The sequence below is a fragment of the Gambusia affinis genome, linkage group LG02, assembly GCF_019740435.1.
Source record: "Gambusia affinis linkage group LG02, SWU_Gaff_1.0, whole genome shotgun sequence".
NCBI lineage: Eukaryota > Metazoa > Chordata > Actinopteri > Cyprinodontiformes > Poeciliidae > Gambusia > Gambusia affinis.
In genome coordinates, this window is record NC_057869.1 from 6,712,620 (window position 1) to 6,726,052 (window position 13,433).

The following is a 13,433-nucleotide window of genomic DNA, read 5'->3' on the forward strand; positions in this document are numbered from 1 at the left end:
TGCAATGGGATGCCAAACAAGCTCAAGGACACTCAAGATGACCATCAAGAAAGAAAGAAAGGTAGAGGCTGTCAGAGGCACAAAATATGAAAAACACATGTAAAAGAAACATTGAGACTCAAATGACAGTTATTTTCTGATATAGAGTTGTGCTCACTACCAGTGTGTGTACAAGAAAAGAAAAAAAAAAGTAAAGCTCAAAATCATTATAATAGTTTTAAGGATGTACATGGAAATGCTTTGGGCATCTTTATTGAAAAAAAAAAAGATACAAAAAGTGTCAAATTTACAATAATTCTGAAGCAAGTGAGTATAGCCTGACTTAATTTCTTTATAAACTTTGCATAAAATATAAAATGCTTCAAGAATTATCTTTCCTGTGATTCACTGAACTAATATTTAATTGCTCCACTGCACTGTTTCAGGGAACGGTTTCACATGTGTTGCAAAGATTTAAACGACTAGATTACGTTCCACAATTTCTCTACATTTTTTTTATTGCTTTTAAGCTCTTTGATATATATTAAAACCGATTGATAATCTTGACTGTGCAATAAAAAAAACAGACCCTATATAATGAGGAACATCCTCATAGTTTGGATCCTGGCCTCACAGCGCACTGTGGCATGAATCCTGCATTTGTCAGTTGGCTTAACTGTCTGCAACCCCAACGTCCAAAACGTAAAATCTTGTTTCCATTGGTGCATAAAATGTCAATGTATCCCTGTAACCTCTTCAGCTCCAGTCTTTTTTCACCAATGAGACTTTGCAGGGGCTTCTTGCCAATATTTTGGCTTCACATAGGCAGAAAACTGTAGACATTTCAATCACCTTGTTGCTGATCAATGTCAAAGTTTTTATTACTTTGGCTTGTCTATGATCCATTGGACTAGTAGTTTTCTTTTGTTTGTTTTTGACAAGCATTCAGATCATTTTTGCTAACAATGTTTTGCGCTCATTTAGCTTTTCCACTTTCCAATTAACTTTTTTCCATAGCATTTGTTTCTTCTAAAAATAAGTCTCAACCTGATTTTACAAAGGAATATATGAAAACCATATTTTTTTAAATAAATAAAGACTACCTTTAGACAGCTGCTCATTGTTTACAAAATCAATAATCTCAGATGGAAAACTGTAATGTTTATTATTTTGTACATGCCTCATGCAGTTAATCATTCTGTTAAAAGAGAATCAGCAGCAAGCATGTCTTGACTGTTGGTTTTGTATAATTTCTGTCACAACATTGGTTAGTGTATTGTGTAATTTCTTGATAAAATATATAATTGTTCATGTCATAATGACCTATTTACAGCAATAATAAAACACCCCATCTTTTTCATCTCATGCTTGTTTCTGTTGCATTATGCATAAGTTTCTTAATGGTTGCTGCTTTTTGGCTGTGGTTTATCGATGCTGAGAAATTAGTATTCCTTTCTCTTTTATCATCTTTTGCATTGTGTTTTGTATTAAGTCCAGTTGTCCTTGTGACTTTGTTGGTTCGGTATGCGGTGTGAATCTGAAAGTTGTTAGTAATTCTGTACCAATGTCACTGAGACAAATTTATGTACATCTGGTTGCAGTACAGGTCTTCCACTGAGATGAGAAATGCTGCTGTCAGGAGAGACATGATTTTCTTCTACTTCTTTTTTAATTCTTTCATTGGTGTTTCACTAAGCTAATATTTCAGTCAAGCTGTACAGTAAGATTTCTTTTATTGTGCCATGATGATTATGAGCAGATACGTGATAAAACATTCCATAATGTGAATGATTCTGTGTAAAAGCCTGATTTAAAATCCCAGATCAACTGTGATACTTCAACATTTTAGCTTGTCTTAAATTATTTGATCCAAAACATCTGCCAGTCCATGCTACTGCAAATTGAAATGGCTATATCACTCTGAATGTTTTCATACACTGCTGACATTTTGCTGATGGTACTGTTGGTAATGACAATCTCAAAGGGGTGTTTATATTAAAGACACTTCTGACTACAGCTCTTAAATGTTCTCTCCCTGCAAGCTGCTGAAATAACAATAACCTTTACACTTTAGTCATTATGTTGTCTTTGCCCAGTCTATAAATGAAAGGCATGTTGAATCTTTGAGTGCCTATTCATACAAATGAAGGACATTTAGTTCATGCTTACACGCACAACTGGTTATTTTACTTCAGGCTTTTTGGTTAAATGTATTGAGATAACAGTGTTCTCCACATGCATGCAGATAGTCCATCATCCTTGTTTTTCTTTGGTAATAATAGTCAGCGCAGAGATTTCTGACACCTTAAAGGTTCAGCATCTTTACTGACTTTATCTTAAAAAGAAAAAAACTTTCTGAATTGAAAGAAGCTTATTGGAAATGTTAATGAAAGATGAGCTGCGGGATTTATTTTTCTAAGCTCAAATAGTAAATCTGTGGCTTATCAACATCTAAGAAAGCATTAGGCAATAGGAAATAAAGTCTTGAATGTATCCAGTAGAAATTTGTTGCAAATAAAGATTTTTTTAAATTCTTTTTAGCAAATCCTGTAGAACTGGGAAACTGGTTTCCATGACATCCAGACTATGCCAACATCATGATTTCATGGCAAGTTTGGGAAACTTTCACAAGGCAATGTCTACTGTTTTGTTGCTTCACATGTAAATTATTCTTCATTGCTTTCTTGACCATCCCATAATACTTTTATCACCACAGGTATCACACAAGCTGAAGAATTTCCCTGTAAACATAGTGGGTTAACATAGTGGGTTTCTGTGCTATCACCACCAGTTTCAGTCTTACTATTAAGTAAAAAATATTTTTAATCTTTTCTTAGTATGGAATGATGCAGGAGAGAAAGTGCTGTGTACTGCTGAGCAAGTTGTTTCGAGTAATAATTTTAATTGTTGTAGAGCTATGTTGTGAATGCAATAAGAAAGAATGTGAACAAAATGTAACCTCTATGTGTTTTTCCTCATGACTCCATAACTCTCATCATAGGCAGAAAAAATTAATCTGAATTTAATTAATTCTGCTCATACAGAAGTCATTTCTACCTAAGCAATGCTTTGACACTGAAACTGAACTCAAACATTATTTTTGGTTCCAAAATGAATACAAACATTAAAATATCATTCTAAAATTTAAATATCCATTGAGTCTTTTATTTGAAGCAAAGGAAAATCCAAAACTTATGTATGTTCAAAAGTGAGTAAATGCATGATTAGATGTGTATGAGTTTATAAATGAATTATACAGACTTGCGTTACAGATTACGAGCCCAGGCAGCCGCAGGTACCTTTAATCCATATAGGAGAAATCTGGGTTGACAGAAAAGGGACATGACTATTGCAACAACATCCAGAGGGAAGGGGAGTGAGAGGGAAGGCTAAATGTGCTTATATTTACCCCTGAACACCAAACTCAAAATAATGCACACATGCAGCATGTCAGCATGTCAGCAAGTCAGCATTATTAAGTCACAAAATTGTAGCACAGTATTTTATGGGTTCCCAAAACCTATAAAAATAATCTGCAACTTTGCATTTATTTATGGTCATTTTCATCTTAAGATGAATTAAAGATTTTTAATGTTCAATATAATCTATTTCTTTTATCTCTAGAAAATTAAGATGCAGTAACCATGTTAGAAAAATGAAGAAATGTCATGTCAAACCCAGCCAATTGCATATGATGCCCATACGTTTGATGTAATTACTTATCAAACCGTAAAATGGACTGACATTGTAGTGTGTCATACCACCACTCATCTTGCTTTAAAAGTGGAATTGTCGTTGACATATCTTTACTCAAAAACACATTCACACACTGACTCACTATGCAAGCCTTCCTCCAAGAAGCTTTATTTTGTTGTGGGGAAAGCCAGAAACAAACTCATAACCTTCTAGTTGCCTGACAACTCCTTTTTTTTCTTGAAACAGCATTTATCTCCACTGTGCAAAGGAGCATGCATGAGTTTTGGACAGACCATCTTTCTTCAGTGACCTTTGATAAAACATTGTAAATGGCACAGGATGGGCTGCAAACATTTCTTCAAATTTGGACTCTTACTTTGCCCTGAGATTGCACTTTGTGTGCCAATATGTTTTTTTCTCAAAATTGTTTTAATATTGTTGTTATTAATAGTGCCATAGCTGCCTTATGTGTCTGACTTTATTTATTTTTTGTAGGTAATAAAAAAAACAACCTGTGAGCTAGATTTCACAGTTTGAAGGTTTTCTATTGTGATTGACATGGAAATTATATTATATAGCAATTTGTGTAACATGTAGAAAGTGTTGCATTTGTAAAATTCACTTTACAGTGTTTCACATGTACTAATACTAGAAACAGATATTAAAACTTTTCATACTTTAGATATTTTTTACTGCGTTTCACTTGTAAAAATTGTGACATGAAATAATGAAAATGAAATGTGGGAAAACCATACAAATGTAAAGTAAAAAAAAACATTCCCATATTTTTGGCTACAAAGCACCATGTGGAACAAGTGTAGTATAGAAATCTTTCCACTTTAAAAAAAAAATTGTTGTGTAGTAACAGGTGAAAAAGATTTTGAAAAATGTTTCACATGTGAAATAATTTTACACAGTTAGTACATGTTTGTCACATGCTACATATTCCATGTAATTTACCTGTGCTTTGTTTGAAGACAACAAATTAATTTTATCACAACACCTAGGAAAACTTTTTGAAAGTCATCAATTTTTTAATACTTGTGAAATGTTTGAAAAGTTTTGGCTATAAATCCCAGCCCACACATATTGAGTATACAGTGGAAATATTCAGAGTCAACCACTAACAAAAAGCAAAATGCTGCATTTACATGCGGCAAGTAAAACTGGTGGGACAGTACTCAGGGGAGGCCCATACAGAAGATTGCTGGATTCATTAGTTTTCAGAAAGCAGATGACTCACTGTGGTCTCCATGACCTCTTATTTGTTTTTCTCTTATTTATTCCCCACTTTGCGTCAGTGCTAAACTTAAACATGCAGCAAGGCGCCTGCTTATCGTTCCACAGCACAACGAGAGCAGCGCACATGGTACACAAAACAAAACATAAAGGGAATAAAGAAAGATGTGTAATTTACCTTTTCAAAATAAAAATGAGCACAACTTAATTTAACCAAAACAATGTCGGAACATTGTTCAGCAATCACGTCTGCCTTTTCCCTGCAGCACTGAAACAAATGAACTGGCGAGAAATTGTGTTTTTAAGAGAAAATTATGGCTTCTGAGTGAGTGGTTCTTTATCTTGCAGAGTGTGTGCAACCGACTTTCTGTGTGTGTGAGTGTCTTGGGGGGAACAAATGTACCCCTCCCTCAGGCAAAGACTGCAGTTGAGGTTTGAGGCAGCTCCAGTATTTCCATATACACTCACAGATTCACAAAAATACTGTCGCACCTCAAGCTGGCTGTGCCGTGAATATCAATGCCTGCTCTCCTTTTGGACTTATGTTGTGAAAAACAGACAGGGGAAAATGTTCATGCATGACAATGCTGAACTTTGGAGTCTCCATCTTTCTAGTTTAATGGGATAATGAACTGACAGTATGAAGGAATTGTGCATGACACCTTCCTGTTATTGCACAATGCATGACTTATGTCACTGATTGGCTTTTTCAGGGAACTATATTTTTTGAAGCAGCTTCAAGTGGTGTGTCTGTGACATTCCAACAAGTCACCTTGACAGTGGTATGAAAAATTTGGGTAATAAAACCTGAAATGGCACTCACTCAGGTGTGGAAAATTGGAGTTCCACTATGTAAATTCCCTGGGGTAAATAATTTTTTGCAATAGTCTGGAAATTGTTTTTGACACATTTAACATGTTCACACCTTACTCCAGTCTCCGTCTCAGGTAGGGCTGTGATTTTAAATGTGAAAATGTAGTTTTTATCATGAAATAATAGAAAGATTAGAGTGATACATGTTTCCAGGATTTCAAGATTCCTAAGGTATTTCTTCCTCATCTATGTGGCTTTTGTTTGTATGTGCTCCTCCACTTGATAAAAGCCTCAAGTAATTCTGGCTACTCTTCTGTTGAAAAGAAGAGCAATCAGGAGATGTGTCCTGTGTGACCTCATCTAGGTGCTGAGGTTGGCACAGACAGGAAGAAGAACCTTGTCAACATTTTAGATTAGATGTGCTTGCCTGTGTGTGCACAAATAGGCTGCATACACATGGGCATAACTAGACAGATCATGCAGTACCTGCATTTCTTTCTACTAGGCAGTTCACAGTCTGCACAGCTGTGCAGGGAAACTATTTTCCAGAGAAAAGACAGAAGCAGAACATCAAAATCACAAAGCTAATAAACTGGCACTTAAGTTAAATTAGCTATGTGTTTCTGGGAAATTGTGGCCCTGATGGTTTTGCCAAGGGAAACCTGTTGTATTACAGGAGAAAAAAAAAAGCTACATTATGTTTTTGAGGAGAACAAAGACGCGAATAAACAGAAAATAAATAAATATTGGGAATGAAGAAAGTCCCATACCAGATGTTAATGTTGTTCTCCAAACACAAGCGTCCCCAAAAGACTGGTTTTCTCTGACAAACATCAGGAGTTAAAGTCCCGTACAGCTCACTGCCTGCCATCCATCAGAATATACTTCTCTATTGCCAAGTGACCAAATAAGGTCTTCAGAAACATTCAGAAGCACCTGCCGCTGGAATGAATCCACTCAAAATCCCACACTTGTAAGCATCTGCACGTTATTTGGCTGATCTTTCCTTTTTTTTTTTTCAGAAAATTTGCCCCATAGATAGATTATCAATTTGTCTCCTTCAGAGGCTGCCTCATTGCTCTAATTAGAAAAGGTGGTGGAACAAACTGATCATTACTATTTAATCACATCTTTTTTGTACTCATTTACTTAAAACCTAGCAGAGGTTAGGTCTGCTTTTTGAATGCACCTCAGTGAGCAAGCATTTCTAATCCTCTGAAAATATCAGAAAAAAAAAAAATCACTTGCCAAATTCCACATACAGATTGAAGGTCAGGCCCAGGTGCAGATCAGCACTGCTGAGATGTGGAAGAATCTCTCCAGCACTCCAAAGGGCACTTCTAAGTATTCCAGACACTTGCAATAGGCAGTGTTTTCACATGTTTATAGCAAACTTGCCACACACAAATCAATAATTGATACATAAGAAGATCCACAGAAACGACAGTCATATCAGGCATGTTTATTACTATCAGAATAAGCTAGACTCGTCTGGTATTGATGTTGCATTCCCATCTGCATTAATTAGAGCTTTCTGTGCACTGTGGAGATTAGAAGATACGAGTGGGCCACACGCTCCCCTGCATAAAAAAACAAACCCGCTCTGAAGTGTGGCACTGACTGCATCATTGTGTGATTGTTTGTAAGAAAAAGAACCAACAAAAAAAGAAAAAAAAAATGTGCACGGTAGGCAGAGGGAGGGTTTGAAGAATCTGCAGAGCAAACATGTACAGTTGAAATTGTTGCTCCAACAATCTATTTCACGGTCTATGAAGAGCAGTGTGGCTTCAGCACCACGGACAGTGACAAACAGCAGCTCCAGGGTTTCAGCAGAATTAATTTCAAACTGCTGTATTTGACTCTGCTTTTGAAACTTTTCAGAGAATGCGCGCACACACACACATATATATGTACACACACACACATATACCTTAATCTTGACTAATTAATCTCAATTAATCTCAATAAAATACACTATTATGGATTGCTCCATCACAAAATGTGGAAACATTCACAAATAGCGACACACTCTAAATATCCCACGGATTTCACTTTGCACAAATGTTTGCATTGTAACGCTGCCTTCTGGGAGCCATGCACAGGCATCCTCCTCTTCCATTCGTCTGGACCAAACTCATGATGTAAATCAGCGAGGGGGCGTGGTCTGTTCATAAACTATGAACTGTTCTTACGGGACACAGTGGCACTCTGTGAGCGTGTGTGTGGGTTGGGAAAGGAAGGGGGTTGGGGCGACCCGAAAATGGAAATTCGTTTACAGCACAAGATGAAGTAAACACGACTAACTCCAAACGACGGGCTTTATAGGCTGTATTAAAAAAAAAAAAAAAAGAAAAGAAAAGAAAGAGAAGCAGCGAGACGTACCGGAGGAGGAGTGAGAATAGAGGAATATATAAAGAAAGGAGGGGGGTGTGCACTGTGACACTGTGCAGTTGACTACATAGAGAGAGAGAGAGAGAGAGAGTAGCCCGCCGGCCCATTGAGGAAAGATGGCTACAGTCACTGCAAACGGAGTGCAGCAGGAGAATGGATTCAGCACCACGAACAGCGCCGGCAGGATGAACGGGCTTACCATCGGCCAGAACACCATTCCAATGAAGGACCACGACGCCATCAAGCTTTTCATCGGGCAGATTCCCAGAAACCTGGAGGAAAAAGACCTGAAACCCCTGTTTGAGGAATTCGGAAAGATATATGAACTCACTGTACTGAAAGACAGGTTTACGGGAATGCATAAAGGTTGGTTGCTTTGCTCTCCTTACTTTTACGATTCCTTGGAGAGATACAGCACACATAAGAGACAGAAAGTGCAAATACGTACAGATCCAGCAGTAGAAGAAATGTAAAATACCCCGACTCAGTAGTGGAGCAGTCGGTTAGGAAAGTATATACCGTAGATATTATGTTGTCTGTCCCACTTATACATCTATCTGTGATCTATATAGATGTACATCTATAGACAGACAACACGTGGAAAGTAGGAAGAGGAGTGTTAATTGTTACGGCGTCCAGCGAGTCCACGTGAATACTACAGCTGAAAACGCCTTTGTGTGTGTTTACATTGACTCCCGTGCTGAAGCTCCTGGTGAGGCCAGTGAAGGGGGCGGGACAGTGGACGGGCAAGTACACGGGATGCTGCTATTTTGCAACCGCATTTCTCTATGACTTAAGGGGGAAAAAATGGGCATTTGGTGCCCATTGTCAGATAGAAATAAATGCTTTCACGGGAGCGGAAAATGCAAACCATTATCAGGCAATCAGCCTTTGTGATTAAGGTGGTGCTGGCATGCAGCTCTGACCTTTTAGCGGGCTGATAGGCTGCCTTACTTTTCGGGTGTCATTAACTGTGTGAAAATACTATTTACATGGCAGCTGTGTTGTAATGGTGCTCCGTGGGCGGCTATGCAGTCAGGAAGTACAATGCGTGATAATAGTGGAGGCTGAGATCCAGCGTCCACCGTCTTTTGGCTTGCTCTGTACAAATTCGCACACCCTTTCAACCAACCCCTTTATTGTCCAAAACGATCGGGCTCCGTGCTCGCTGAGTAATTAGGCAGACAGGACACGGATCATCAGGGATCGATCAATGATCTAATGACATGCTTGTGATAAAAATAAATGGAAGCAAGCGGGTCGAGTGAAGAAAAAAAGTCATAATGTAACCGAAACAAAACAAAACAAAAAAAAAACAAAAAAAAACAAAAAAAAAAAACGCGAGGAACTTAAAGAATAGTCTGAAGTTTGCTTAAGAATATGTATATTCATAAACTTTGAATCTCTTAGGTTTTTCTTAGATTTTGAGTGAGCTTCGCAAACTAAAAGCAACATATTTAATTAATTAATCAGTAATAATAATAATAATAATAATAATAATAATAATAATAATAATAATAATACAAATAATAGTCTTTGTTACTTTGGATCAGTTTGCAAAATTTAAAATATTTACCCCACTTTAATATTCAGTTATGCCCTGCTGGATATAATTCTAATCTCTGTCACATACTTACACACATATGCTAATTGATCATTTTAAATATTAATATATACGTCTGAAGATATATAATGAAAATAAATGATGAGGTGAATATTGTTTCACCAGGTTGTAAATTTAAGTGTAATAAGTGAGACAGGGGATACAGTTCATGATCTCATTGCTTAACACAATTCTAAGCTCTTCGTGGGAGGAATGAGCGCGGTGTTAAGTCTTGCTGCTCAGTGTCTGCATCCCTCAAGACATCCATGCACCACCTGTTCCTCCAGCCATCAGCCGCTGTTGCTTGACCTGCCCCTCATCATTCTACTGTTTCGTTTTGTCACTCTGGATGATCGATTAAACAATATTCCTAGTGTTCATGTTGTTTGCGGACATCCTCAACCGTCCCTGAATGTCAACAGTCCTGAGGATAGTCGCCACAGGAAGGGTCATCTTGTTCCAAAGCCAAACTGTGTGTACGTTCAAATCATCCTCCGCCAAGGCCACCCTGATGTATGTGTCATGCCTGCTCCATCCTGTGTGACATTCAGAAGTACTTGGGCAACATAAGCATGTGTTTTTAATAAGATGTCACCCATGCATTATAGGGATTAGTTTTTGTTACTGGACCAAACCACATCCGAGACTCCTGCAGCGTCGATGTGTGATTCATCAAAACTGAAAAGAAGCTGTACAACACTGAAAAAAAAGAAGATGATTCTTAACTTTTAAGCCTGCTTTGTGATGAATCAACAGAAAGATAAAAAAGAAGGAAATAGCTAAAGAAAGAGAAAGAAATTAATTACATAGAGGAAGCATGACAGTAAACATTTTATGAACCTGGCACATTGTTCAATTGAACTTATCTGAAAGATCCTGAAAAAAAAACAACCTTGGATAAAAAACATAACATCCCACACTTATTTTATTTTCTCCCATTTGGATTATGGCTTCCCCAATATTACGAGCTCTCCTGGGTTTACTGAGTTCATTCAGCCAGCAGAAACGCACCTAAATGTCCCAGGCTTCTGGGAACCATACCATAACATAACATAACATAACATAACATAACATAACATAACATAACATAACATAACATAACATAACATAACATAACATAACATAACATAACATTTTATCTGAACAGTGAACAGAAGATATAACTCTGTTTTAACATGTTCAAATAAAACTTTCACTTTCATTTCATAAAATTTGAATTTGAATTTCCAATAATTCTTCAGATCTTTGTTGACATTCAGTATTTGGTTAAAGTTTCACTAAAAACATTTTTCTTGTGAAAGAAGTTCTACATAAGTTTTTTTCTTTTATAAATCTTTCACTGTGTAAATTTCCTGTTTATTTATTTTTTTAGCAAAATGTACCACAGCAAGACAGCAAATTAACTCAGGATCAGCTTTAAAAGATTATAAGAAAGTCTGACTGCTTCGAAGGAAAATCACAAAGAATCAGGAAAGCACAAAAGAAATTAGACAAAGTACTTTTTTCCAGATGTGATTCCATTGTGAAATTAGGTATGACTGTTTTGTTTCCTGTATTGTTTCTAAATTCTTATTCTGAAGCTTCTGTTTTGCATTAAATTACAATCTCACCTATAGAAATTATATTCAATACTTTTTGCGGGTTAATTTTTAACCCTGCTCATTTTATGCTGCATGTTGTATTGCTAATAGATTACTCATTTGTAAGACCCAACCACGCACACAAAAACCTGTAAAATAGTCTTTAATTTTCCAATTTGATTAAATGACAATTTTAATTTCAGTGTCTCATTTGTATAATGTGTTGTAGTAGATATTGGTAATATTGGTATAATGTGCTAAAGTCTAACATGCATACATTTGACTTGAGGGTAATAAAGTACTAAATTTAGATAATTGGTTTATTTTTGTGATCCCTTAAATTAAGAACTTCATAATGACTTTGCTCTCTGCATTCAGACACCTACCTTAAAACTGCAGCTTGTGCATAATAAAGCTTTGACTTTATTTCCAGTAAGTGATGGGTATGGCTGCAGGTGTCAGTTAGTAAACCGTTCCCAATGGGTGATTTGCGGCTCTACTTTCCTTCATTGCCCGGGTGCTGTGACACAAAACTGCACCATAATTATGGATTTAAGGCCAGATTGGAACATGCCATGTTTCCTTATGACTAATTCATGTGACTAGTACTGCAACAATCTGAACAGATGTTTTGTGCTCTGCAAATTCTTACTTTGGCTCTGTAGGGGATCTCTGGGGAATTGTGAGAATATCTGGGGAATACTACATTTCACGTCGTCCTGGACATTTGAGCAGAGATGACTAACAGTGCTTTTAGATTTATTTAAAAGATAAGCCTGTCCTCTCCCGCAGTTGCTACACAGTTTCCTTTAATGTTGATTTGATAGTTTGCGTGCCTTTGGGGAGCCTTATGCACTGCGTGGGATGACTTGGCACTATCGGCGTGTATGGTGCTCATCAGCGCGTGGTGCAGCCAGGTCGAGCTGTTTAACATCTATCATTTTGCTGAGCCATACATTATCATAATACTTAGTGTCAGTGCCAGAGTGCATGCATTGTTCAGACATGCTGAATGTTAGTGGGGGGCAAATCTTTTGCTTGAGTAGCATTATCTATCAATCCTTCTCTGATGCTGAGAGGGGGGACTAAGAGCTGTGCCACACAGCCAGGAGTAAGAGATACAAAGAGTTCTTAAATATCCTCATCCATTCTCCTCTCCTTGGTTGGTCTACGCAGTGTAATTGACTAAAAATAGCCAGTCAAACTGCTGGAAAGCAAGTAATTTGGAGAATACGTTTTCAAAAGTAAACCACAGCAGAAAGGTGATTTGGAAACAAATATTTGAAAGTGTTTCTTCAGCTTTTTTGGTTTGCTTTGAATTTGAGGAATAAACTCTAAGTCAATAAATACAGCTGAGCCACTGCGCAATGCTTGTATTGGGCTTTCTCTACAACAGGGGCGTTTTAGACGAAGTGCTGGTAAATGACTGACAGACTGTGTAAGCTGAGTGACAGGTGGAGCTTAAGTCTACAGATGACCTCTTTGATCATTAGAAAGGAGGCTGTGAGGGAAGCAGACAACTAACGGCTGTGAACAGGCCGCTTCAAAAGTCGATAGATGGAACAACGGAGAGATGGAGCGATGGCTGGTAATAGTGTGGCCAAGTCAGATGCGGGTAGTGCTGGATGAATCCTAAGATATTTGTCTCTTTGCTTGTCACATGCAACAGCATCCGCTTGTTTATTTTGTGTCATTTCTATAAGACAGTTTTAATGTTAATTTTTGTTCTGAAATAAAAGACATTAATTAGACATTGATAAATACTCAGGGAAAAATAAATTTAAAAAATTTTGTATTTTGCAAGAAGTTCCTGTTAGTAAACTGAGGTTTTCACCACATTTGTTAAGATGTTATTTCACTTAGTAGCTAATGGTTTTTTCTTAAAACAAACAAACAAACAAAATCACTTTTAATTCCTGTACTCACACAGTTGTTAACACAAGCTTATTTCCATTTCAAAACAAGTTGTTTAAAAAGGCTTTATTGTCAGAAAAAAAGTTCTTAAAGTAATTACCCAAAATGTTTCTTGCAAGTGCAGAGACTAATTTCACCTTCCTTGCTTTTTCTTTGAACCAGTTCATAGGGTTTACTTTCCCATTTCCCTTACATACAATTGGTTGAACTTTTGTCCC

At 37.0% G+C, this 13,433-nt stretch overlaps 1 protein-coding gene across 9 annotated transcripts in view; it reads left to right on the forward strand.

The window, feature by feature from the left end:
- The first annotated feature begins 7,960 nt into the window (after positions 1-7,960).
- celf6 (CUGBP Elav-like family member 6) overlaps positions 7,961-13,433 on the forward strand; it is a 159,295-nt gene continuing 153,822 nt past the window's right edge. For all 9 annotated transcript variants that reach the window (XR_006372328.1, XR_006372329.1, XM_044133903.1 and 6 more), the window contains exon 1: positions 7,961-8,484. Coding sequence is in view for 7 of the 9 variants with exons in the window: in XM_044133903.1 (XP_043989838.1) it covers positions 8,235-8,484 (250 nt within the window). In the remaining 2 variants the exon portion in view is untranslated. The remainder of the gene's footprint in view (positions 8,485-13,433) is intronic.